Source organism: Amphiprion ocellaris, chromosome 18, assembly GCF_022539595.1.
Source record: "Amphiprion ocellaris isolate individual 3 ecotype Okinawa chromosome 18, ASM2253959v1, whole genome shotgun sequence".
NCBI classification, from domain to species: domain Eukaryota; kingdom Metazoa; phylum Chordata; class Actinopteri; family Pomacentridae; genus Amphiprion; species Amphiprion ocellaris.
In genome coordinates this window covers 28,435,847-28,463,826 of record NC_072783.1, presented here as the reverse complement: position 1 = coordinate 28,463,826, position 27,980 = coordinate 28,435,847, and the positions used below count along the sequence as shown (strand labels likewise).

At 38.7% G+C, this 27,980-nt stretch overlaps 1 protein-coding gene across 1 annotated transcript; it reads left to right on the top strand.

Moving 5' to 3' along the window:
- The first annotated feature begins 21 nt into the window (after positions 1 to 21).
- On the top strand, positions 22 to 27,980 carry nhlrc2 (NHL repeat containing 2). Its single transcript, XM_023268315.3, has 12 exons — positions 22 to 204; positions 3,393 to 3,545; positions 8,871 to 8,920; positions 10,271 to 10,676; positions 11,660 to 11,781; positions 11,867 to 11,996; positions 16,209 to 16,302; positions 16,674 to 16,905; positions 20,629 to 20,751; positions 20,961 to 21,170; positions 21,386 to 21,599; positions 25,554 to 27,980. The coding sequence occupies exons 1-12, from the start codon at positions 42 to 44 to the stop codon at positions 25,814 to 25,816; spliced, it is 2,160 nt and encodes a 719-aa protein (XP_023124083.2). The 5' UTR covers positions 22 to 41; the 3' UTR covers positions 25,817 to 27,980.

Below are 27,980 nucleotides of genomic sequence, written 5' to 3'. Positions count from 1 at the left end.
CCGTTATTAGTTTACGTAAGTGGCTTGTTGTTGCAGGAAACATGGCGTCCCAGTGCAGCCTCTCTACGCTGTTTCCCATCCAGAGTCAGCTGGATTTCGCACGAGACGACGCTACGACACAAGAAGAAAAGGAGCAACTTGTCTACCAATATTTGACAAAGTTAGACGAGAAGGAGGACCTGAAGATACCCGATTTCCAAACAGGTTAGAGCGTATTTTAGCTTTAGCTTGCGTTAGCACCTAGTCTCTTTCCGGAGTAGTTTGAGTGGACTTTGAGAACTCAACAAGACTGGACATGCCCACTCAGCATACCACATTGACGGCTTTTTTTAACGAAGCATCTCCTATTTTGGTATTTAAACACGTTTTATAAAGCTAACTGATATTTTCGTCATGTGTTTCTCACAGTATTACATTCATTTTAACCACAAATGAACTCTGTAGATGGGCTAGTTAGCTTATCTACGCCCAAAACAGCTGGCGATAATGTCAGCGAGGCAATCAGCAACACCTGCTGAGCTCTGACTAAATTAAGAGCAGATACTTTGTACGGCAGGGTTTCTGCAGGGCAACCAAAAGAATTAATAGTCATTAAGTTGATTTTGCGAAATTAAGGGCTTAAAAAGCATTAAATTTGACTGGCTGATTTGTGCAGAAACCCTGGTACAGGTCTGACTTTTCGAAAGTGACAATTTTGTATTTGCTAGTTTTGTGTTAGCTCTGCGTTTAACAGTTTTTTTTTTTTTTTAAAGAAGATGTCAGTCACCTTCCCCTGTTTTTAGTTTTTTCTTGTTTCCTTTTCTTTACATCTGATTTCTCAAGACTGCACCACCATACTTTATTGTATAAGTACTGTGTCTTTAAAAAGGTGTCACATGAAGAATTAGTTGTATGCAATTTAACATGCAGAAAAAATGAAATAGTGCAATATACGCCTTTTCTTAGATAGCAACACATATATAAACCTTAGCTTAACTTAGTTTGTCTCTCTCATTTATTTTATTATTTGCTTTGCTATCACACTAAGATTACTTACTGTTTTTTCAGTTATCTTTAAATTGGATGCATTGCTAAATGCTTTTCCTTTCTTTAAACAAGACCCTCCTCAGCATAAGCATGACAATTGCAAATCTAGCAGTTGTCTTCTCAAGCTACTGTAACTGCATCAAATTATGATTGAAAATAGAGCTAAACAATTAATTGATTTCAAATTAAAATTGCAATTGAAACAGTTGAGGTTAGAAAATTCCAAAAGATGCAGGGTTTAAATTGTCATGTCAGTAGTTTAATAAATGCAACCTGTCTTTCTTGTGTGAAAACACACTTTTGATTGTGTCTCATGCGACAATACTCCATCATGTTTTAAATCTAGTGCGCAGTCAATATTGAAGTGAAGCTTCATTTTAGAAAATTACATTGGAAATCAAATTGCAGTCGCAGTCACAAAGTTCCCCCAAGTTGTTCAGCCCTAATTGATAATTTAAAAAGAAATTGTTGCCACTGTATACAATTTAAGTGGTGGTGTTTTTTTTGTTTTTTTTTTTTTGATAGTGGTGGAAATCCATTCCTGTGGGATGCAACATGTTGGCAATATCTGTTCACACCAGTAGATGGGGATCTTCAGTAGAACATCTAATAGAAGAATAAACAGGGCTTTTTGGGACCATATTTAGGCTCTCAATCCCTCAAGATTTTTTCTTTATTAGCATACAAGGCAGATGTTACTTTTTTTTTTTTTTTTTTTTTGTATGATTTTACTCAAGGAGTGAGAGCAAAGAAAGGATGTAAGAATAAGAAGAACCTTTAGGATATATGGTGCTGAGCAAAAGTTTAAGGCGCTTTAGATGTTTAGATTATTAGTCATCACGCAGTACTGTCAGGGAGGCGTCTCAGATTCATTCTGTGGGCATGACTCCGACCTCAGATAGTCATAAAGAATCATCTCCACTGGCAAGAAGAACAAAGTCCTGAAACAGATGGTCTGACCCCCACAGAGCCCTGATCTCGACATGAAATCAGTCTGGGTTTGCATGAAAGAAGCAACTGAGATAACCTCAATCCACAGAAGAACTGTGGCAAGTTCTTGAAAATGCTATCTTGTACCTTTGAAACTGTGTGCAAGTGGACATAGAAAAGTGGTGCTGTTAAAAGAAAAATAGCGAACACAACAAAGAATGATTGGATTTAGCTTTTGAGAGTTAGCTTCAAACTGCAAAACTGAGGACTTTTGACTTGTATGTCACATGACTAAACTTACTTGAATGTCTAAGGACTGAAATACACTTGATTTAGTGACCAAACTAAACATTTTACTGGTTAGCAATGTGTCTCTTGGAGCTCTGCCAAACTGGCATGAATAAATGATGACATAACTAAGAGTTGCAGCTACTGACACCAGAATCACTTGAAGAAAACTCTAAATTTAGATGAGAGAAATTAGCCTTTCTTTATGCAAGTCATTCATATATACACATAAAGGAGCAGCTTGTAGTTTACAGTGTATTAACATGTTTCCAAGCTTTTATTTTCTAAAAAGGTAAAATATTTGTATGCCACTGCCCTGTTTTATATAGAACTTCCGAGCAGTGGCTGCCTGTTTTCTGTGGACTTTGTGGTAAAAATATGGAAAATTGCAATAATCTTTCGTGATTTAACTAATGGAAGCATTTACAATTACAGACACATGGTTTTTATTCATGCATAATGGTGCATGTGTCTTGTAAAGGCTAGTCGGACATTGCAATCCCTAATCCTTACAGTGTGATGTAACTGAAACTCACACTTTTTAGTGATGTAAGAAAATCTGCTTCTTTCTCCTCTCTGGTTTGTGCTTTTGTCACATCATTCTGTGTAATAGAATGAGAGGAATAACTCCTTTTTGATCTAAACTTTACACAACCAAATCAAGTGCTACTGAAATTAACAATCACTGTGTCGCTGGATACATTGACAAGTTATGCAGAAGCACAGGTAGAACAGAGATTATGAAAACAAATTTCACGTGTAAGGGTTGGGTTTGTACTGGGTGCTGCGTGCAGGATGTCCTCGTTAAGCATGCTGTGAAATAAAGGAAATGTATAAAGCATGTGCGAGTTAAGTGTGACTAATGTTATCAGACACAAGCCAGAGTGCATGTGAAGTAAGTGTGTCAAAACTTATGAGAGTTGATCTAGATTTCCAAAAAGTCCTTTACAGTATTTAATAGAACACTCAGGCTGCTCAAGTCAATGCTTTGATCCATCAAACTCTCCAACTGTGTCCCCCATATGACATAAAAATGCTGTCAGGTCCAAGACGGATACACCCCTTAGGTGTTTTGTGATGCTTAAACTGTGACTAAACATAATTAAAAGAAATGACAACATCATTTTCCGCTCTGTGATTCGCTCCAGGCTTAGAATGGCTGAACACGGAGGGGCCTCTGTCTTTGAACAAGGAACTGGCTGGGAAAGTGGTTCTGCTGGACTTCTTCACTTACTGCTGCATCAACTGCATTCACATCCTGCCGGACCTGCACCAGCTAGAGAAGAAACACCCTGTTAAAGGTTTGTGTAGATGTTTGCTTGTAGAGCAGCTGTCACCATGAGTGTCTTGATGCTAAATGGTTGTGACATTGATGAAAGGTGCAGGGTAACAATGGCAAGTTCACACAACTAATTGAATCTACATAAAGAAATGCTGACAGTGTGTGAAGAAATATTCTATTTTACATAATATAAGAAAAAACACAGACAAAAAGTGTTTAGTGTACTGATAAAAACCACTTCCCATTATCCTCCCTGCTACCATAATGAATAGTGGGACAATAAATTAATTATGGTAAGAAATTACTTGATGTTTATGTAAATTACCTTGTATTAATGCAACCAAGGAAAGCATGTTTTATCAGTCGTCTCTCAGTCGTATGTTTGTCTTGCTGGTTTAAAATAATTATCACACAATTAACTGTGCATGCTTTAATTCAGAGTTGTTCTCCTAAAATATAGGGGTAAAATTGAATTGTCACACATGACGGCAGAGACCGTCTTATCAGTGAAATGGTTTGTCTCTGCGACAGGCAATGACAGATTGGAATGAAATGATAAGCCCTATGAGGAGAAGAAAAACAACAGTGTGTTCTTCCATCTCCCAGTACTTTCCGACTTCCTTGCACAGCGGCACTGAAGCCCAGAGCTCTGTCACTCCTGCTGAAGACCTAAATCTTTGAAAATGGTTCACAAATACATTACGTCTTCTGTGTAAAAGCAATGAAAGGCTGGAAAAAAAATCTGGGCACTTTAGTTTCTAGGAAATGTTAACAAAACAGGAATAAATAGTGTATTTTTTGGGCCCATTTTCACCTGTGGAGTAAAACACTTTTGGTGCTCCTGTGGATAATTATGGCACTAGAACAGTGTTTGTGTTTGCAGTTAGGATGTGGGTCATGTGAGGCTCAATTATGCGTTTGTAATTGTTTTTGGCAACAACAGATCAATAGTACAGAGAAATTTGGTCTATACAAGCATGTGGCTCTGGTTAGTTACCATAAACTTGCTCCCTGTTAAAAGGGTGCGAGATAAAATTAAATACGTAAAACAAATCAAGCAACATGCTAATTAGTATAAGTTTCAATTCTACCCTCCATCATCCCTTGCTACATTATTGCATTTTAAACATACTTCCAAAAAGCAGCACTGACCTGCATTTGGAATCTATTCCTTCAAGTCAGACTACAGCTAAGTGAGCCTCGCAGGAGGCAGCAGCGGTCTGGCAGGCTTTTGCAGAGGAAACCCAGTTTAAGTGCTACTGTGTTACGTGTCATGCTGCATCACAGGAACATGTGTAAGTTCACTGGGCCAGTTAAACTGTAGTACATCATTCTACTTCTTTTCCACCAGCATGAAGGTCCTTATCTGAGCTGTCAAGAGACAGTAACTAAAAATAATTACAAGCTGCAGAGTAAGTGAGCACAGGGCCCATAACTGTACTGTGTGGAACTTCACCATACTGTGCTTAATATAGCCAACCCATGTAAAGCATAGTCTCTGACATCCTGCTGGCCCTTCAACAGAATAAAAGTATTAAAAAGTCTGTTTTCTTTATGAAAAATAGTTTCAATTATTTTTTAAGTCTTAAATCTAATGTCTAGGGAGTAGAGATAGTTTAAAATATTTCTGTGTGACCTGTATCTCAAATGCTGGTTGTTTTAATAGTGGATCATACATGGAGGAGGGTATTTAATCATATTTTTTACAGTGTCAGTCAGCACCATCATATTTGCAGCAAAGACAATGTAGATAAATGAGCTGACTGAGTGGGACTGTTATTCCTCATGCTTTGGTGTGCGTCAGGTTCATTGAAAAGGAGCAACTGCATGTTTAAACGAGGTTAAAATGTAAGCATCAAACATCTGAAGGGTTGTCTGAGATCATAAGATGAATTTATGTTAAGAGTTTCGGTAAAATCAAATGATTTTTTTTCTTTCTGGTCGCTTCAGAAATGCTGAAGGCTGCATGCCAAGCACAGCTGTAGCATTTGTGGGTCAACAGTCCCCTTGGGTCGTATTCAGGGGCCTCAGGTGTTCGGTGCCTCAGACACAGCTCCAAAAAAAAGGAAGTAATAGATCAAGGCTGGGTAGCTGCAGGTTATGACATACAAAAGAAGCAGCTCTTTCTATGACTTCAAGCAAATATTGGTTGGATAATCAGCAGTGCTTTCTTTTGAGAGCTCAGACATCCTGCAAAATGAATATATTGACTTCCATAATTAGTTATTTCTAATTCATTAATCAGTCCATCTGTTCATCCACTTCCTCTAGTTTTTCCAGATTGTTTTTTGATGGTCAGTTAAACAGATGAGAAGCTTGGAACTGCTAATCAAATGCATGAAAACCAACAATAATCACTGAAAGCCACATTTTTTTATTCCGATTTGCCCATGAAATGGGTATTAAACTGAATTCCCTGTTACATTACAGCTACATTAACTTTATGAGTCCTGCAGAGCCTTTATTCAAAGGATCATCTGAGGAAGCTGCGCAGGTCGGAAATCTCGTTGCGGGCCTGACAGAACACACACATCACCGCAGTACCACCGCACATTATCATACTTGCCTTATCTCTGGCACTGTTACGGGTACATTCTGTTTGCTGCTCTGGTCAGTGAGGTGTGGGAGCCACCCAGTCCAGTTACTCCCACAGTCCACCCACCACCCACCCATCGTCACTGCAATCTGTGCCGCTGTTACACTGCTTGGCAGAGGCTCGGGGTGACGAAATCTACTGTAGACTGTTGAGTTGACGGGTTTGGGATTGTGTTTTTACATCAGTTTAGGACGTGAACTATAGGGTTCAGTCACAGAGGATGGTGTTTTTTTTTTCTCTGACAAAGAACAGGCTAACTTGAGCTCATGTGAACGAATGCCTCCTATGCATCTTATAAGCTGTTGGTTTATTCCTGTCCCTGAAATCAAAACTAAGCACACGGGAGGCACACAGTTTTTGTGCCACATATCTGGAACACACTATCACAAAAAACTTGTGGTCTGCTTTAACTCTCATGTCTTTTAAATCAGTGGTCTCAGCTTGTTTGCTCACTGTTTCATAACTGAAATATTAGTAATTCTTAACACCTCTTGTTCCGTTTTATTTCAGTTTTTTCTATTACTTTGTTTTAGTCCTTTTCAATCATAAATGTGCCTTTTTATATAGACTTTTCATATTGCCTTATGTTATTTTCTATCAAGAGCTCAGCCACAACAAGAAACCACCTGACTAATATTGTGTAATTCCCCTGCTTGCTGCCAAAACAGCTCTGAAGATTTTTTGTGGTATCAGACCCCAAGACATTAGCAGCAGATCCGGGACATTGTGACTTGAGTCCTCCATGAATTTGTGCTTTGTAGCCCAGCTCAACACATTGAGCTCTTTGTCATGTTCAAACCCTTTTTGAACAGTTTTGCAACGTGGCAGGACACGTTATCCTGCTGAAAGAGTAGCACTCTCTTCAGGGAGTACTATTCAGTTCAGTTCAATTTTATTTATATAGCGCCAATTCACAGCATATGTAATCTTATAGCATTTAACATAGTAAGCTGAAGACCTTCTAGATTTTCAGCGGAGAAACCAACAATCCAAATATATTAGCTGGAATGAAGGGTCGTATATGGTCTGCAGCAATGTTTAGGTGTGTTAAAGTAAAATCCTTCAAGAGCCATGAACATTTCCCACAGCGTCACACTGCTTCCAACAGCTTGTTTTATTCCCATTATTGGTGCTTTCATTGGTGGACAGGACTCAGGATGGGCACTCTGACCAATCGGCCGTTCTACATGCCCATCCGCAGCAAGCTGGGATGCATTCTGAAAGCCTTTTGTCACAGCTGCTGGAGGTGATCAACGCTGATTGCAAGCAGCTGGTGGCAGGCTGCAGCTGCTTGCCATCAGCGCTGATCACCTCCTGTATAAAGACCGTCTCCCCACACAGTTAGGTGTGGGATTCTACTGTGTGTCAGAGAGACAACGGTGCGTGGTTCAGCCTGTTCTGGTCGATCCGGCCCCGTTCCTGAGAAAGGACTTGCTGTAGTGAGTTTTGGCCTTTGTTGGCATTTATAGTTTTGTTGGTTTTTGGTGAATAAAACCCAGTAAAAACGTCCAGTCTGCCTGCTGTCCACTCTGTGCGGTTCTCATTTTGGGTTCTAACCCCACACGCACCATGACACCTTTCTATCATAGCAGCATTAAGGTTTTCAGCTGATTGTGCTCCAGTAGCTCTTCTGTGGGATCAGGCCACTGAGTTCAGCCTTCACTACTGTATCATTGAGCTTGGAGCGCCTGTGACCCTGCCGACAGTTTATTGGTGTTCCTTCCTTGAACCACTTTTCGTACATGGTAATCATTGTATACCAAAAGCACTGTACAAAATGTGATGGTTTGGAGAGACTCTGGTCCAGTCATCTAGCCATAACAAAGTCACTCAGATCCTCATGCTGCCCATTCTTCCTGCTTCCAACACATTACTGTCAAGAACTGAAACTGCCTTCTATATCCCACATCTGGGCAGATGCCATTGTAACAAGATGATCGATGCGCTTCACTTCACCTGTTTTTAATGTTTAAGCTGGTCGGTACATGTGGTTACATATAATTTAACTCTAAACAGGAAGGAAACTTACTGAAATATCTGCTATGCAAGTTCCCTTTTGTGGAAATTTTAGCTCTATGAAAGGCTCTGTTCAAAAAAGCATCACAAACATGCATCTTCCACAGTTTTTCGCAGTTCAGTTACATAACATTTGAATGTTTTTTCGCAGGAAGTTATAAATTGTAATTAGTTGCTTTCAGTGTCTGTACAATAAAAATAGTGTTGATAGTCTTAGGTTACTGAGAAAAGATAAACATGTACAGCCTTGAGGTATGAAAACATTTCTAGGAACCTCACATAGACAAAGGTTATAACATGCTTCAGGGTTATAAGCTTGTTAACAAAGAAAGGCCTTTAAAGTTTTCAGTGGACCATCAAATCCGTACATCTCAGTGCTTTCTGATATGAGGGTTTGTGTGTGATGTTTGTGAACTTGTTCTTGATCAGGATTCTGAACCTTCTAGAACAGTCATTTATTGTAAAGAATTTACAGAGATGTGAATGAGTTCGCGACTGTAGCTGGACATGAGTTTAACACTGCTTGTACATCTTTTCATTACTGTCACACTCAAACTGACAGTCATGTCCTGAAGTTGTAGAATGAGGTTGTTGTTTTTATATTTTTCTATAAACAAGACAAATAAATCTAAAAAGACAGCCTTTTGTGCGTTTATTTTGTTTGCAGTTCTGATTTTTGACACCCTTCTGCAAAACCACTTATTGGTTTATGTATTTGTCTCTATCTCCCAGATGGGTTGGTAATTGTTGGTGTGCACTCTGCCAAATTCCCCAATGAAAAGGTAAGTGTTTTTGCTTTAGTGTTAGTGCTTTTTTTTGTGTGTTTTCATAACTGTTAAGTGTCAACCTTTTTTTTTCATTTTGGGAATGTTGTTAAATTTGATGCATGACAATCTTATGTCACATGAACAACTCTCTAGTCAAGCAAGAAATCTAGGAACCTGTGCTGAAGCAAACATGACAATTAGATTTTAAAAGCTTACACAATTATCAGAGTTACCACAACTAAAGTAATGTTTATATATTGTGCCATTGACAGCCATGTCTAGAAGTGTATATATGTGTATTTTTGGATAGTTTTTCCTTCCCATTCTTGTGAATGAAAGAAATGCCCTGAGAGAACTGTTTCAACTTCACTGCGACTGTTTACTTGGTCTTTGGGATGAACTGATAAGATTTTTTATGGTCAAAGGCCCCTGTGACCTTAGAAAACACGTTTGGCAGAAACTCAAGAGTTCATGCGCTAATAATGATAAAATTGCACACAAATGTCTATTGGAGTAAAATGATAAAGTGGTGAAATTTAATATCTAAAAGGTCAAATGTCTGGCAAGGGAAGAATAATCTCCGATACTCTCCTACTGTCAATGGAAAGATGCTCGATATGCACAAAACTTTTCTTACTGCATTGCCAAACAATACTCTTTAAAAGAAAAAAAGAAGAAAACTAACTACAGATTACTTAAGGTGCATTAGTACATTTCCACTTAAGCTTAGGTTCTGTAAAATTAGATTTTTTTTGTAGTTTTTATGTCTACAATTAAAGATCGAATTAATAAACTCCAAAGAAGAGAAATAACAAAGAAACCAAGGCAGAAATTGTTGTCATTTTAAATAGAGTTAGAGTGATTATCAGCACGATTAACAACAGTTAGTAATGACTGAAGATATGGATTGTAGTGGGACATAAAAGTGATAGAACAGTGAAAGATTAAGAAAATAGATATCTGACAAAACAGCTTGAGACAAAGACATCAATCTCAGTCAATCGCACATAAACAGAGGAGATCATCCTAATTTACTCACTCCTGTCATATATTTAGTTTTCGTCACCCTTATTAATGAAGAAGTCTAGTTATGAATGACGTTCTCGCTGTTAAAGCGTGACATTTAACGTATATCAGTTCCAAATATCGGTTATTGGTCTTTCTTCATTACCGATATTGAACATCAGTATCAACCTTAAAACAACAATAACAACAAATAAAGCACATCGGTCATCCTTAATTTTAAACATCAGTTAATCATATAAATGTGACTCTAAATCCTGAGGTGAGGGGTTTATTCAAGTGTAGCGAATAAATTCACCAACAGATTCTCATTGGACTGCTTTTGTCTCCGAACCTTCACAGGTCCTGGACAACATTCGCAGCGCAATTCTCCGCTACGACATCATCCACCCTGTGGTGAACGACAGCGAGGCACGTCTTTGGCATGAACTGGAGGTCTCCTGCTGGCCCACGTTGGTCCTGCTGGGACCACGTGGCAATCTGCTCTTCTCCCTGGTGGGTGAAGGCCACCGTGACAGGCTGATGCTCTTCACTGAGATCGCCCTCCAGTATTATGGGGTGAAGGGCTTGCTGAAGAGTCACGCTGTCGGGATCAAGCTATACAGAGACTCCCTGCCTCCCAGCATCCTTTCCTTCCCTGGAAAGGTGGCCATAGACAACAATAAGAAAAGACTGGCCATAGCAGACACTGGACATCACAGAATCCTGGTAGTTACTTCTACTGGACTCCTGCTTCATGCCATAGGAGGTAAGAAGTGAGATAGGATGTTGGCATTCACTGCTAATATATCCCTCCTTGGCATTTTGGGGAAAAAAAAAGAAATCTTTGTGTTCCTCTGTGTTCTAATTTAAATGAGTTATCTCTGAAAAAACAAGTACCGTTCGTATTTTTTAAAAAGTAGGTACAAGTCAGTACAAGTTAAACAACATTATTTAGGCAACGTAGGTATTTTAGGATTACACAAATGCCTCAACAACCCTCAGAGGAGCCACATGGTAGCCTGTGTTGTCCCCAGATCAACAGAGAGGCTGGCAACAGCACCGACTAGTACATGCTGGGAACTGGCACCGACCTGAGTGTGGACGAACGAGGAGAAAAAAAATGAAAGATCGGTTTATTTTGGTGTCGCTGACCTCATCTCTGTGCACAAACATCATAGGAACTGATTATATGAATGTTCTGTTGAATGCAAAGTGCGGCACCCATCTTAAGTGGGAATTGTTTTGTTCCGTCTTTATCAATTACAGGAACAGAAATAAATCCAATTGAAAGATATAAAAATTCAACCTCAGCTGCTGTTTAAAAAAAAAAAATTATTTTTAGTGTCAGTGATTCATAATTTCACATTAATGAAGTTTTAATTTTATGAGCATTAAGCATGCAAAACATGTGACAATGGTGATAGAGAGAATTTGTAAGAAATGTAATTCAGTTCTTTATTCTTGGTCAAAGAATTAGACAGTAATCACACTTGAACCTGTTTTATGACACTTATCCAGGTTGTTTTCTCCTCACTAGATCCTTGCTTGTGTTGCATCTACTCTCACATGTACGTTGCTTTTGATAAATGCATCTGCTAAATGAAATGGATTTTAAAATTAGTCACTTAAAGGACTTTGGTACATTTAGTGTGCAGAAAAAATAATTTCCACACTTAATATGCGCCGTAAATGAGGTATTGTGGCACGTCTAGAACTGTAGTGCTCACTGGATTATCACTTTTACCACAGGGCCTGAAAGCGGGCGACAGGATGGCGACTTGTCCGAAGCGTCCTTTAACTCCCCTCAAGGTGTTGCCATTAAAGGAGACACTCTGTTCGTGGCCGACACCGAAAACCACCTGATTCGAAAGGTAACACCAATGTTTTTTTTTTTTTTTTATTTCAATTAATGTCTGTATGTATGTTTCTGTCTGAATACCTGTGTCTGTGTGTCAGATTGACCTGTTAGAGGGAAAGGTCAGCACACTAGCCGGAGTTGGTGTTCAGGGCACAGACAAAGAGGGCGGAGCCATGGGACCTCAGCAGCCAATCAGCTCTCCTTGGGATGTGACGCTTGGAACTGCCGGTGAGTTTCGCAGTGTGGTCATACTGGATCTTGACCAGCTTTTTATTGCGCCGCCAGCCACTGTCACTGCATGCCTTGCAGAATCGCCTCTGTTCTGCTTTTTGCATTCTTCCTACATCCTGCTATACCATAAATAATTCCTGAGAGGCAGTCCTACCTCTTATATTACCTGGACATTGTTGGAACTTATTTTGGAGTTCAGATAGATTGAGGTGACATTAAAGGAGTGGAGGTGAGTTAACAGAAAGTGACTACAGTGGAATTTATGGTCCGTCCCGACTGCATGGCAGATGGCCAGATGACCCCCTTCGCTCCAGATCTTTCTTACATCAGACAGTAGAATGTCTGAGTCGCCCATTATGTGCAACTTCCCGAAACCGATGCTCCAACTTTTACACCCCTTCATGCCACGATCGAGAGGTGACAGAGGACAGAGGGGACTGTTACTCCTCTTTCTACCTCTATTTTTTTATTTTATACTCCTCTGTTTGTGACACTTTTAATCAGTGTAATGCAGTGCAACACAATAAATGGATAGATTGTGTGAAAATGAACCCCATTGTTCCTGTTTGTAAGCAATATTACGACTCCTTTCACCTCTGTGTGATCTGGATTTGACACAGAAAGACTCTGATGTGTTCCCAGAAAGAGGTGAAAACCCTCCGCAGACATCACCACAAGACACGGTGAAATAAATGAATAAGTAGCACATTCAGTGAGACAGTAACTCAGAACTGACAGTGTCTCATTCACAAAAGTTTTTTGCCTTTTCCTGAAATCCAAACAGACTCTCCATCAATCTTTACGCAGGTCAAAAAAGATCCCATTGGGAGGTACTATCTGTCAAACTGCCCTTCTAATTTATTAAGCTCAGGCTCACAGGATGCAGCATCTACCATCACACTGACCCCAGTCTTTCAAGAGCGGAGCTTTAGCAGTTTCATTCTGTGGAATCTTACTGGAGTATGATGATATCTATATAGTTATGTAAACTTCCCTTTTCCCTCCCTTTACATATTTTCCACATTCTGCCAAGTTATTTAACCATGCCCTTCATTCAGAATATCTCAGCCACAAGAGAGCTATTATCATGGCTACATAGAGTAGTACATACAGTAGTTATGAGGTATGTTTTAAAATTAGCTTCTCGGTTTACAGTGACAACACATTCCTGCAGCAAATCCTCATAATCCAAAACGTGGCTGTCTGCAATCACTATTGAATCTAGATGATTTTTTTTTTTCTTCTTCCAAATTCATTTTTTGTATAGAGATCTCCAGTTGTGCGTGTTCCAGTAGCACTCTACGGATGATGTTTCAATTTAAATAGCTAGAATCTGCGGTAATGGAGAATATTCCTGTGTGTAATGCAATGAATTTAAATGAACAAGAATTGGATTTGCTGTGTTATCAGATTGTGGTGAAAATAGCTCATTAGATTTTAAATGGCATTACTTTATCTTGTCATTTGACTCAGTCTTCTCCTACTTTCCAGTATTTGACCACTTTAGCCATTTCAATTGATTAGTTGTATAGTGTTATGTTTGCTTCTTTTAAGGGCTGCACTGTTGACTTAGTTTAACTCCATGTTTTTTTCTTGTCCCATAGTAATAGGATATTTTCAGCTATCCAAAAAAAAAGATGGGTAGTCTTGTGATTGGCAGCATCACAGTACTGGCTTTAAATATTTTCTTGTTTCATTGTATTGACAAAATTTTTATGTGAGAAATTTTCAAAACCAGACCTTTGAATTTATAATTTAAAGGATAGTCTGGAAGCAAGTTGCCTTTACCATCTAAGTCTTTAGCTTTTCTGTCCTCTTTGTGAATTAAGTAGGCATGTTTAGAGATAGAACCATCTAATTAAGTTGTTGGAAGAGGCCTTTTAATCTGTGTAATCTAGTTCCAAAGGGATACAGTACAGCCTAGCTCTTTGCCAGTTCCTTATTTTGGTCCTACTGAATCATTTGATGACAAGAAATCAACAATAAATGGAAACTATGCAAACTACACAAACTATCTGACAAGGTCTTTTATTTTCTCACAAAGTAATCTAACCTCCATTTCACCTCAAAGCACAGTCCCTACTAATGCCTTTTATTATTTTTGCCTTCAGCATTCAGAGTCCCTTTATTATTAATCTCTTTTAATATGTGACACAATGTTTTGTGTTGTTTTTTTTTTTTTTTAATCAAAGTGAAAAGCTTTTTTTAACTCAGCTTTTGGAACTCTCAGACCTTTTATCTCTAAATAGTGTATGTCTTGTTTTGGAATGAGGTCCCATATTTGGCCATTTAGTGTGCAGATAAAATTAGATAGAAAAGAGCTGTTATACGTAGAATTGTCAGACCAGCACATCCCTCAAGTACACTTATGTATACAGTATATAGATTTTTTTAATTGGTACTGTATGTGGCTATTAAATTTCACAGAACTGTTTTATTCTCCTGCTTGGAATGCTGTCATTCATAAATGATGAATAAAAAGTTATTTGTCATTGAGTTTGCATTACCCATGAATACATTATAGATTTTTACATTTTTAAAAAGTCTATTAGTTTCCTTGTGTCACTTTAGGAGCATTATATAATCCATTATTAGCAATTTATGTATTTGTTTCTAAATGCAGTTTTAAAATATATCCAAGTAATGACTTTACTACAATTATCACACATGAATTTATTATTTCTTGTAGAATTTTAGAAAAGAATAATAACTAAGGAAAAAATCTAAATATAAAAACGGAATTTCAATCAAACATTTACTTTAAGATATTGTGTTTAAGTTTGTATATTTATAGCCAAAGTTGTCTGTTTTTCTTACAACTTTCTTGTCTCAGATTAACATTGTTTACTATTAGCTTTGTACACGCTTCCTCAGTTCAAGGAATATTGAAGTACCTGTTGGACTGTCCCTGTAGCACTGTGTACTTAAATGCATCCGACAAAGGATGACAGTATTTGGCCTCAACAGATGCTTAAAATGCGGTTTTAAAATATACACAATTAATGACTTTATTAGCAATTAACACACATGAATTGCTTCATTTTTTTTAAAGAATTTTAGAATCCAGGAAAAGCAGAGTAGTTTATAAAGGGATTCTAATCAAACTTTTGCTTTTAGTATATATTTAAATGTGTATATTTATTAAGTTGTCTGTTTTTCTTTCAGCTTTCTTGCCTCAGGTTATCATTGTTTACTTTTAACTTTGTACATGCTCCCTTAGGTCAAGGAAAGTTGAAGTACATGTTGGACGGCATTGTGCACTTTAATACATCAAAGAAAGGATGACAGCATGTGTCTTGACAGAGTTGTTTATTCTACCTTTGGCAAGTGCTGTACTCCTCAGCAGTCAGTTTATATTGTAGTCTGTTATGACTGATTGATTGACTGGTTATTATCATGACAATTTAAAGTATTAAAACCATAAGATTTCAGGATGTTGGCACCATTATTTTCTCATTATATACAGGCCACTGCGAGAGGTAATCAGTCATAGTCACATGTTGGGCTCATGCTGACGGATGACTGCTGCTTTGAAGCGTCACCACATGGTCTGAGGATGTGCTACTAGACCTTTAACTCCTCTAACATTGTCCTTTGAGAGTTCATCCAAACACTCATTGCATATTCATGGTTTTATTCACTGTGCGGATGAATAATTAACTCCCCCAAATAAACAGGATTCTACACCTTTTGAACTATAAAGTGCGACACTGACATTGATGCTGTGAGTCAGATCCATATGCCTGACAGTCCAGCAGATGTGATCAAAAAGGGCTGAACTCGGCACCGCATTAAAAATACAACTGTACGTCTGTATGGGTTGTGTATGTTGCTGACAGTGTTGCCTCTGTTGAGTGTGTCTGAGGTGGGATGTGACCTTTATCGGACAAGTTGCAGTCGCTTAAACCTGCATAGCTGCTTTTCTAACTTAATCCTGACACTCGGCATTCACCAGACGCTCAAAGCATCTTTAAAACAGACGATTTTTAAAAATAAATTCAGTTTTCTGTTGCTCAGTTTTTCGTGTCTCACATATAACTTTCAAATCAAACCTGAAAGAGCACTTGACCTCAAGGACAAATAATAGTTTCTGAACGATATTGAGGATTTCTGGTCGACAGCCAGAAGCAGTGACACAAGTTTCCTCCATCTGAATTTGTAGTGTTTTCAATTTTTTAAATAATATTTGTGTCTCATGTGTTTGTGTAGGCGGTGCTGAGGACAATGTGCTGTGGATAGCCATGGCAGGGACGCACCAGATCTGGGCTTTGTTCCTAGCAGATGGAAAACTGCCCAAAGGAAGGTGAGAGACTGGTACACGACCATCACGGCCACCTGGCAACCACAACACTGAAAATCCACGAATAACATTTTCTAAGAATATTAGGGGACACTGTTGTACTGCAGCTTTCCTCCTGTCACATCCATTTTTAGATATATGTGGCAGGAAATATCACAGGAAATCAATTTATTAAAAAATGTAATAATGTGTCCTAGTTCAGCACAAGTAAACACTTCCGATAGAGGAGATTTCCATCTTGAAAAATGATGGGTAGCTTCAACAAATAACCATGTTGATAATAAATAAAAAGTTAGATTCTGCTTTATTTGAAGTCACATCCAGAAAAGCATTCCAGTTTTTTGTCATTATGTTCCTTTGTACAACTTGAACAGTGAGTCCAAGGCTGGTATGTGCGTTCGATGGGCAGGCAGCGGCAACGAAGAGAACCGAAATAACGCCTACCCCCACAAGGCAGGCTTTGCTCAGCCTTCAGGCCTGGCTGTAGCCCCCGAGGAACCCTGGAGCTGCATGTACATAGCAGATAGCGAAAGCAGCACCATCCGGACGCTGACACTGAAAGACGGAGCCGTCAAGTTGCTGGTCGGGGGAGAGAGGGATCCACTGGTGGGTATACAACAGATGATGGATGGATTAATGGTAGTGGTGGACGAGTTTTTTCTTTATCTGCCATGTATCTTTTCCACTCTAATGCTAGAAACTGTTTACATTATTTTTGTCCATTTCTTATACGGTGATTTTACAGACTATACAGCCAACAGCAGCTTGAAAACAAGGAGGCAGAAATTAAATATGCATTTCTGAAGTCTACTGTAAGAACTGCATAACCTTGTGCAGTATCTCAATGATAATATGTCCTGTACCTGGCTGTGCCTCCATACATCAGCAGAAAACACACTCTGTAATTCCTGCTCATTAATCTACCACGTTTCCAGCCATAGTAAACATTTTGACAATTAGGAAGAAAAATGTTGTACAATTCTTAACCAGTCTCAAGGCCTCGGGGCTGTTTTTCCATAGACAGAAAATATTTACTCAAAAAAGCCACAAATGCATGTCAGCTCTCTTGTTAGCTCTAGAAGCAAAGCCTGGAAGCAAATTTTGGTAGTACTTTTTTGTCCTCACATGTCCCCTCTGCTGAAGATTTCTTGCCACACTGGGTTATTTTTGAAACGTCCCAAAAGCTCTAAAGTAGTTGCCCACAAGAACAAGGAGTAATTAACTGGAGAGTCATATACAGTTTATTCAATGTGGCCAAGAGCCAACAAAAAACCATTAATACACAGTCTGCTGCCCACAGACATTGTAGCTATTAAAGGGAGACAATGAAACATAAAACCTTAAAGAGGATTTAAACTGCTACACTTAAATGTCCATCTGAAGTGAGACTTCTTAGATTTGCACTTTTTTTTGTCACTATATTTGTATCACAGCACTGTATCTGGCAATTACTTGAATTTGAATATTTAGGTTATTTTTCTCTCTTACTGAGCTCTCATAAGACTTTTTAAGCCATCTTACTTTTGAGATTTAAACCATGAGATCTTGCCAAACTCCCCGTTTTGATTTCAGTATCCCGAAATGCTTCAGAAGAATCTGTAATTCGATTATATGCAGCTGACAGTATTGCAGCAAAAACATTAATTGGCCACTTTAATGGAGTCAGCTGAGCGTCATTCACTGAACAAGACAGTGTTCAAAGCATTTAAAGGGAAAACCAAATTCATTAGTACTCTGATTCAGCAAGAGTTGGATCAGAAGACTGTCACTGTCAAATTCGTCTAAAATTGTAGGTAGCAGCTCATTTGTTTTGCTAGACACGATGGCTGGAATTTGGGGAACAGCTAGCCTATCTCTGACCAAAGGTAAGCACATCTGGCTTCCATTAAAGCATACAAACTCACTGTTTGTATGAATTTAAGAACAAGATATAATCCGTTGCCGCTTCATATTTACTGTAAGAGTGATACTGATCATTTTAACTTTTGGCAAGAAGGTATTTCTAATAATGTCAAACTGTTCCCTGAACCCCAACACATTTTAGTAAACGTTTCTGTGTTAAAACCTGCATTTAAAATGACAGTTTTTTGCCTTTTTATGCGAGTGACAGCCATAGCCAGAGGCTTTGTTTCCAGGTTGTCCTTTCATCCTGCTGTCATGAATGCATATGAATAGTGAATAAATAGTTATAGGGAATTTTTTCAAATTTGACCCAAATGTTCCCGTCGACTAAAAAATTAACTGATTAGAAAACGGAAGAATTCATGCTCCTATTATGACAAAATATCACACAAAATATCTGGTAGGATAAAATAATGAAGTGATGCCATTTTAACGTCAAAAAGCGTCAAAGGTTAACTCATGTTAAAATGTCTGTATCAAATTTGATACTCCAGGATTATAACGTGCTTTTTTCCTGAATTGTCATGTACCATTTTTGTAATGTAGTCTACATTATACCTATGAAAATACAAACACGCACAATTTTAATTACTTAATTAACTTAATTAATCAACGAAATGCCATCTTCAAGTGCATTTTTGAGTATTTTTACAATAACAATTCCTCTAAAATCATAATCGCTATACAGTATTGATCTATTTTTAAATGTCAAAAAGACTAGAGGAAGAACAGAGAAAAAAATTCATAGAAAATGTCATCAACGCACTACTTTTGATGACTTAATTGATGAATGAAATGCCATCTTCAAATGCATTTTGAGTATTTTTTACAATAACAATTCCTCTGAAATCATAATAGCTATATTATATTGACCAATTTTTAGATGTCAAAAAGTCAAGAAGAAAAGTGAAAAAGAAAGTACACTGAAAATAACATCAAGATACTGGATGGAAACACAAGTGACATGTAGCAGTTAGCAGAAGAGGATGAGGAGGAGCAGGTTCTAGGCATGTACATGTATATGGGATTAGTACATATGTCCAGTGTGAGAACCTACTGGGAGATGGAGACAACACTCCCTGCAGGCTGTTTTGTTCTTTCTTTTAATTTTATTTTATTATTATATCAGTTTTTTGTTATGAAGTGTGTCAGCTCACTCAATGCTGACCAGTCGACTGGAGCAAGTGGAGTTTTGCTTTAGATTGTTGTGAGCAAAAAGTTGGCAAAAACGCCTAATGTCACAAATTTGATGCAAAAAATATGTCATAAACAAAATGATATGGCAAAATTTTTCTTTTGCATTTTGTTGAAAGGGGTAAAAAACATCTCAATTCCAAAAAATATGAATTTTCCGGCTATTTTTTAATGGGTCAGACTTTACAGGATTAACATCACCGTGACATCATAATAATGTGCTAAAACACTTTTCTAGCAGTTTTTCGACACAGTTACTCGGGAACAGAAGATTAGATGTAAACTGCAACCTGACTGGCTGCAAAGTAAAAGATAATGTAAAAAAATATTCCCACCAAATCAGTTTTCTTCACTGTTCAGATTTCATTCACTTTGCACTGTAGAGGAAATTCATATTTCTGCTTGCAGCCACGTCACCATCTGATACAGAGGTCACACTCATGTGGTGATGGGTAGTATCTGAGCACATGTAAACCCGCTGGCATTTGGAACGAGCCTACTGGTGCACACTAGCAGATTTTCCCAAGGATTTCTTTCTTTTTCAGCTGCTCCTCAGTGCATTCTTCAGCTGTGGAGAGTCGGTGAACCGGACAGAATCATGAGACTTTACAGAAGATTGTTATCTCACTTTTTTGTTTGTTGATCTGAGTGATGCAGGAGGAAAAGCTATTTCAATTCTTCCCAATTTTTTCTTTACAAATTGGTTGCTGATTGGCTATAATAGTGATTTATCGAGTTGTCAATGCGCAATTTCTTCCACATAATTATAATTACCTGCTCATCTGTAATATTCTAATATTAATGTTGTTGTACTTTTCTTGAAAACGTCTCAAGAATGACTCATCTCCTTTCTGCACTGTAACTAATGCGTTTGGAAGTAACAGCCGCCGTTTATTACAAATGCGGCTTATTAGTTCTTGTTACTGTTTGAATTGTGGCGCTGCATGAATTATTCAAGAGACCCAGAAATAATGAAGCCAATGTTGCTTCCATGTTTTTATTTCAAGGGTTCTTCTAATGGAAATTGATCATTTATAGCACAAGGAAACTTTTTTCTCCTTTTTGCAAAAATGATCATACTTAGTTAGAGGCAGTTTAGAATGATTGCTTGGATATACTGTTTTCTGATCGCTGTTAAGCTTGAAATAAGGGTCATAAGCTGCAGTTTGGGCATTTGTATTTATTCATATCTTCATTTGATCTCTTCTGAATGTTTTGTTTACCTCAAACCAGAACCTTTTTGCTTTTGGGGATGTAGACGGGAAAGGAGTGGATGCCAAACTGCAGCATCCTCTGGGTGTTGCTTGGGCGCCTGAACAAAGCCTGCTCTATGTGGCCGACTCCTACAACCACAAGGTAACTGATGCACTGTCACAAGGCTGCTATTCAAAGGTGTATTGTGTCGTAACAGGTTCCCGTAGATGATTAAGTGGATACCCACAGGGGTTAAATCTCTTTTTTCATCTAAAACCATCCGTACATAGCAGTGTGACCTTTTCTTTTTCATAATACCCCTTATTTTGTCTTTCACATGTTTGTGCCTGTGTGCCTGTGATTATGCTCAGATCAAGGTGGTGGATCCAAAGACGAAGCAGTGTAGCACATTAGCAGGAACAGGGGAGGCTGGAGACACTCTGGGCCCTGAATTTAATAAATCCTGCTTCAGTGAACCTGGAGGAATCTGTGTCGGTGACGGCGGGAAGCTTCTTTATGTGGCCGATACCAACAACCACCGAGTCAAAGTGCTGGATCTGGCATCCAAGACTGTCTCACTGGTCAGATCTGTGTTTGTGTGTGTTTGAGAAAAGTGCACTTCCAACCTTGAGAATGTACTTTACATTTTGTCCACGTTAATGCAATTAATCTGTCCTAAAAGCTTTTGTGCAAGGAGAGGTTGGATAAAAGGTGATGAAGAAAGGACATTTTAATTGTCGTCAGCTTTCTCCTTGCTCTTCTTTGATCTAAAGATCCAAATCTCTCTCCTATCCAGTTCCCCATCTCCACTGAGTGCACCGACTCAAGACCTGTTAAGCCTTCGGGTCCAACCAAAGCCCCAACGTTGCCTAAGTCAGCTGCCAGGAAGGAAATGCCGCCAGTAGCTGTTTCTGTGGGCCAGACTGTCGTCCTGACGGTCACAATATCACTTCCAGAAGGAACCAAACTCACTGAAGAGGCACCCAGCTGCTGGGTTCTCACAGCTGAGGGTGAGGCAACATGCAGTCATTGCTACAAGGGCAAGGTGCATGTAAATATTCCATTCCAATTGATCCCACATGTACATTTAAATTTATACCCATGAAAGGCATCTTGACTGTTGGTTAAGTCTCACCTTGTCGTTGCACTGCTGCGCAAAGTGTAGCAGCTAAGAAAAATAGGAAGTTCAGACAGTTCAGTTAGCAAGACATGCTAATGTTTGCATTTTATTGTAAGACCAGACAAACATCTTTTGTAAAGATTAAATTAGTTCCAGGTTTAGCCTCATGAATCCCAGCTCAACATGTGGAGAAACCCAAAGCTTGACTGACCTGCTGTGTCTAGTTGCAAACGCTAAGCTCTGATTGGACATTTCGTTGTTCAGGGGAGGGCTTTAGGCAGCAGACAATGCTGAAAATTCCAAGGAATTACAAATATATGCTGGAAAACTGGAAGGAACAGCTGGGAATATTGAAAAATAGAGAGATTCTGAAGGACTCATTTCACCGTTAAGCCAAAATTTAAGTTTAGACAAACCTAAAAGTAAGCAAACACTCAGAAAACACACAAAATATTAATAGAAGAGCCATCACGTCACATTCTTCAATCACCAAATCAAGTTTTAAATGCTATTCATGCATTAATAGTAACATTTTAAACACGTTTTTTACATGTTAACATCCACATGTCCATGTTGAATGTAGTAAGGCATTGCACCGGTCAAGAGGTTTTCACACACAGCCTTCATGCAACCTTGTTTTCATTTTCTAGATTAAAATACTGCACTGGTTTTACAAGCCTGCGTCCCACTTTCCACCTTGCTGGTTTGTAACACCAAGGCATTAGTGAGGGCAGAGCGAGTGTGCAGAATGTGGCAACATTTAACCATTTAGTCAAAGTTAAAACAGAAAAAATCATTCATCCACACTTAAGGAATTGCCTGTTTCTGTGAAAGGACGAAGCATGATATAATCGTATTTAGGATAGATCTACTATTGTTTTCATCAAGTTTCAAAAGGGGGAGAAAAAAACCCTTGAATTTCATGTTATGCTGAAGTTTTGTTGTTTGCCTCTTGTGGTAACTAGAGTGACAACCTACACTGGTTCTCTACATTTGTAATGACCTTGCTGTAGAAGTGAACCTCTCGTTCTCTCCTACTAGGCTTTATTTTGGTCTGTGATCCATGATTCTGTCAAAAAATAATGGCAGTGAATGATGCTTAACCTTGATGTCATTTTCACTGTACAACAAGCAGATTCTCTCTCAGGCAGGCAGCCCACGCCTGGGATTTATAGTTCACAGCTAAAGGATGGAGGAATACTTAAATCACTCAGGGACTCTTTTAAACCACCAGTGAGGTTGTATGTGGCAGGAACAATTTAATCTATGATTTTTTTTTTTTGTCCGTGTTATTGTTCAAATGGCTTTGTTTAATTTTGCCAAAGTGTAATCAATCTCAGCATGACTCTAAGATCGAGTGTGAGGTGATTTTTAGATATGCAGTCAGTAACGGTCAATGGTTCGTTCATTAGGTTTGGAACAAAAGTGTTTCTATCATTCTGAGCGATGCAGCATGCAGTCACCGATATCAGCAGGCTATTTTTAGAACATTTCGATAAGACGACATGCCTTGGTTCACATAATTAGCTACCAGGCTATGTTACGTGATCCGCCGCTGTCCCATTATGCCCAGTCTAGACTCATACTGATCTGATCAGAGCAGAGGCAAGAATTTTAATGGATAAACTTCCAAGTGCACGGCGAATCTAAATTGTTTTTTAGTGGCTTTTTAGAAATGGCTTCCCTGGGACCTTATGTTAGGCATCAGCTTCATTAATCACTGCTGGCATGGATTTCGTTCTCTCTCTAGCGTGAAATTTTCTCACAGTTGAAAGTCTAGGCTTTTCTTTTTCGACTTTCATTTATCTTTCAGTAGTCATGTCTCTTTAGATGTGAGTTTGCGTCTAAAAATATCCCAATTGTTTTAGAAAATGAATGTCCTCACCCTGACTTCATCTGATTTACAATAGTATGGTGGGACTACTGTTTCAGAGGACACCGTTTGCTGATGCTGTGTAACGCTCACGCTTGAGGCCATCTAGCACGGAGGGTGCACTATGCCACTCTCAGCAATAAATCTGGATGTCAGGCAAACATTCTCATACAAACTCTTCTGCTCTTTCAGAGTGTAGCAGAAATGAGATGGATATGGTTCCAAACTATGCACTGATCTTGTTTTCATCCATGCTGGCAGTGAATCTCTGGGGACGGGTCTGTCGCTGGGTTCACAACTTTGTTTTTAGAAAGGAATATTTATTCTACTTTATATAACTTTTGGCCACACTGCCATGACATTTATCATGCCCTGAGGTTGTATCCTGCTGACTTTGATGATTTGATTTTTCATCTAGTAGCTTAATTCTGGTGGCTTTGATTGAAATGTCTGGACAACAGTTGGTTTAGGTATCAATGACTCAGGATGAACTGCAGTAACTTTGTTGATCCCTTAAACCTTTTTTCTTCTTTTATTTCTCAGCTCAGATGACTTTGCCCAGTACTTTGGTTTATGGCCAAATACTTGCAAAATTAATAACAATCCCACCTGCCTTTACTGTACATTTTGGTTAGTGCTAATAAGCAAATGTTGACCTGCATTTGTACATGATGAATGTGGTAAACATTATACTTGCCTAGCATGAGCATGGTCATAGTTAGCATATTAGCATGCAGGCATTAGTACGGAGCCCCGTGAAGGTGGTAGCGAGAATTTTTTATTTGCTTTACCTTCCAGTGTGCTTTACAGTCCTTCTAATTCATATGAGCACTTGGTGCATTGGTCCAGTCATGATAAGCAGCCACTTTAGTGAAACACTCTGCAGACACTGCAGAGAGGAGAGATTATGTTTACATGATTCATTTATGGCTTGATATCAATTTTTCTTCTCTGACGGTATCCAGCTGCTGATGTGTGGCTGATCTGAAAGGCTGTGATGGTGTACCTGGGGCTAGATATGGTTATTGTATTGACTTTGGCTGCTGTTGGGGTTCATATGATGCTGTAGAGAATATTCCAGAAAATATAGCAAAAATTATTGTGAGATAATGCAAAAGTATTGCACGGTAACGCACAATTTATTGCAAATGAATGTAAAACGTATTGCAAAATAAGTGGAATGTGAATGGTTAATTGGTAATTGATTAATTGCTGTTGGTAATTTAATCAGTTAAAAATACATTAACTGATCAGGCAGAAGATGAAAGACATCAGATGTCAGAAAACACATTGTAGATTACCTGCAGTACCTGGTTGGCTCTTAATGTTTATCATTGTAGCGACCATAGGAGGCAGTAATCAAACTAATCACAGTTCCTTTTGGCAAGCAGAGAGCATTGTGGGAGGTAGTCTAGTAAAGTGCCAGCATGAGAACGTGTTAATGACCACCGGCCAGTGCTCTCGTCTTATTGGTGAGCTGAAGTGGGCTATGACAGTGTTCCTATGAGCTAGTGGCTGATCAGTCCATTGAGCATATGACTGCATTCAAAGCAGTTCATTCAGAAAATAGAATGATGTCAACTGAGTTCATTTTGTGTTATTGATTAATTGATAACTTGCCAAGAAAACTGTTCAAAATTTGTATCCTTAGAGGCAAACCAAAAGTATTGTGAGGTAAGAGAAATGTATTGCAAGGTAATGCACAACATATTGCAAGTGACAACAAATCTTCATGCAAGGTAACGCAAAAATAATCCTCAGAAAATTCTTGCTGTAAACTTTAGGGACTCCGTACGTTAGCTGTTAGCTCAAACTGAACCTAAGTCAAAGTACAGCCTCATGCAGCAGCTAGGACCACTTTAGTGTCTTGTTTATGAGTCTTAGGATTGTAGAGCCCCGTTTCAGACTTTGTTTCCAGTTCATTTTGTCCCTTTGACAGTGCTTTTTTTTTTTGTTTTTGTTTTTTCATAGGTAACGAGTGGTTGCTAGACGGTCAGGTGATCACTGGTGAGATTGTGGATCTGTCGCAGCCCATCAGCGTCTCAGCCAAACTTCCGGCTGTTATGAAGGAGTCAAACGGCAGTCCAAACCTCACTTTAGGTATATGGGTTTACTACTGTACGGAAGCAGGTAAAGCCTGTATGATGAAAGCAGCCTCGATTTCCCAGCCTCTTCAAATAAGCGCAGATCCTGGAAAGGGCGAGATCACTGTGGCGTTGTCTCATGCCTTCTAAAACCACCTATTTGTCCTATTTGTCTTATAACAGCCTCAGAATCCACGCTTTGCTTTGCGTTGAGACGTCAGTGTAGCTTCCAATCTCGGATAAATGCAGCACCTGTTTTGTTCCGAAAGAAAGAGGCAGATTGTTTCTGACGGAGCTGTCACTTCTGACTAAAATACAATTCAAGCAAAGCAGATTTTCAGGAGAATTTCATTTCAAACTACTAAGATGCCCCTTCCATAAAACAAAATGCATCAGCGCTGTAATGTTCTTGACTGTGTGCGACATTTATTGACAGGAATGCAAATAGTGGCATCACTAAGCATCTTGTAAAGCTGTGCAGCAAACACAGCAGCAGCCTAATAACTTGCGTCTGTATCATGGTATATTTATGTAACAAACTCTTCTGAGGACAAGCTGCACAAACAGTAAGAAAATGCCCTCATTAGTAATGGACCAGTGTTTTGTTGATGAAAAATTTGCACTCCAAGGTACACTCTTACTTAAAAAACACTGCCACAAGTCTAAATGAATGCAGAAAATAAAAGAGAATCTTTGTTTTTAATGAGAAACCGAAGAAATTATGATTATTTAATTGACTGGTAGGGGTTTTTGTGTGAGTGATTGACGGAAATAAACAGATTTTCTGTCATTTAAATTATGTTTTGGGAAACTTAGCTTACTTTGAAACACTGAATAAACCAAAACCTCTGATCAGCTTTATATTTTTACCTCGACTGCCAGACGACTGTGAATTTCACAGACATGATTTACATCTGAATGATACAATCACAACTCAACTTAGTTAAAGTTTCTGCATCCTCTGAATCCAGTTCTCATTAAAATATTAGAATGAGTAACAATATTAGGAATTAAGAAAATGGGCATTTAACAGCACTGATGTGTAATTCAGTTTTAGTCTGTCGATAATCATGTATTAAGTTACGTCCAGTTTCTCTGAAGAAATGTTATCACAAGAGGCTTTCATGGGGATTAGTGGGATCGGAAATAACAATGTCCAGTCGTTCACTTAATCTCAGCCCATTGAAAGAGCTAGTGGAAAATGAAAGCTTATGACTTTATGCCATAATAGAGTTATGAGAACTTATCTATGCATTATTTAACCTTTTCACTCTGTATTTTGTGTATTTCTTTGTATACATGTGGGGTTTATTTTTATGGTGCACTGTAATCAGTTTTCCATTGATTATTTGTCTAAAGACTGAAGCGTCTCAACCCGCTAAAGAGTTCCAGTCGTAGCCCGAGTCTTAGCTCCGTCTCTGCTCTCTTTATGACTGATTGTGCTTCTGATTATAATTATTCATGACTCAAGGAGCCCTTTTGATTTAGCCCCTAAAATATAGCTGTTATCTTAGTAATGAATAAAGTGCCTGTTTTGATGAGGAGCAGCAGCCTCTCACGAACTGACGGCACCACCGCTGCTTTGCTCTGAACACTGTGGGATATTGTGTTAAGAAAACAAAGTCTCATTAAAACCCCTCTATCGCGCATTTATACACTTCCTATCTGCTCCACAAAGGGAACATAATATGAAAGAGCTGCTCTAATAATGATCTAATGCACCACGTTGCGGGTTTCTGATGTGTAATACAATACGATAATGTGGACGCTGTTATTGTCATTTTCCCTTATTGGTTTTCAAAGTTATGAGCTGTTGTCAGAGACGGACCAGTGAGTGTTTTGATTATCGCCGCTGCCATCATGTCTCCTAACGTAATTGCGTCCGTCAGATTGTTTTATTTGGTTTCGATCTCTCGGCCCAAGTGCCTTGGAAAGAGGCTGTCGTACTGTACGGATGGTGTAAATTGATGACACTTTAACTGTATCAGAAGCAATAACAATATAGTTGTGAGATTTTTCTTTCTATTCCCACAAGTTATTTATTTCAAATGAACTGCAGAAGTAATGCCTGCGTGTTTCCTCAGCTCTGTTATCCCTCTGGCATTTCTTAATGAGCAGTAATAGGCTTGAGTGGCTGCTGGCGGGCATTAAGTTCTTGATATTGTTTTCCAAATCTCACTTGATTTCTTGTTGGAGTGCTTTTTCAGAGCCCTTTTACTAATGCTGTTCTCTTCAAGAGGACCTTCTCGATGCTTAATGCTGCACTTTAAGATGCAGCAGAGCGAGGAAGAACTAATAAAGCATTTTTATCTAG

What these genes read in the sequence shown, in the direction of transcription:
- nhlrc2 (XM_023268315.3), top strand. Translation starts at nt 42, where the DNA reads ATGGCGTCCCAGTGCAGCCTCTCTACGCTGTTTCCCATCCAGAGTCAG. An exon ending in AAAACCACCTGATTCGAAAG is followed by an intron (nt 11,782 to 11,866) that starts GTAACACCAATG and finishes TCTGTGTGTCAG; the next exon opens with ATTGACCTGTTAGAGGGAAA. An exon ending in GGGGAGAGAGGGATCCACTG is followed by an intron (nt 16,906 to 20,628) that starts GTGGGTATACAA and finishes ACCTCAAACCAG; the next exon opens with AACCTTTTTGCTTTTGGGGA.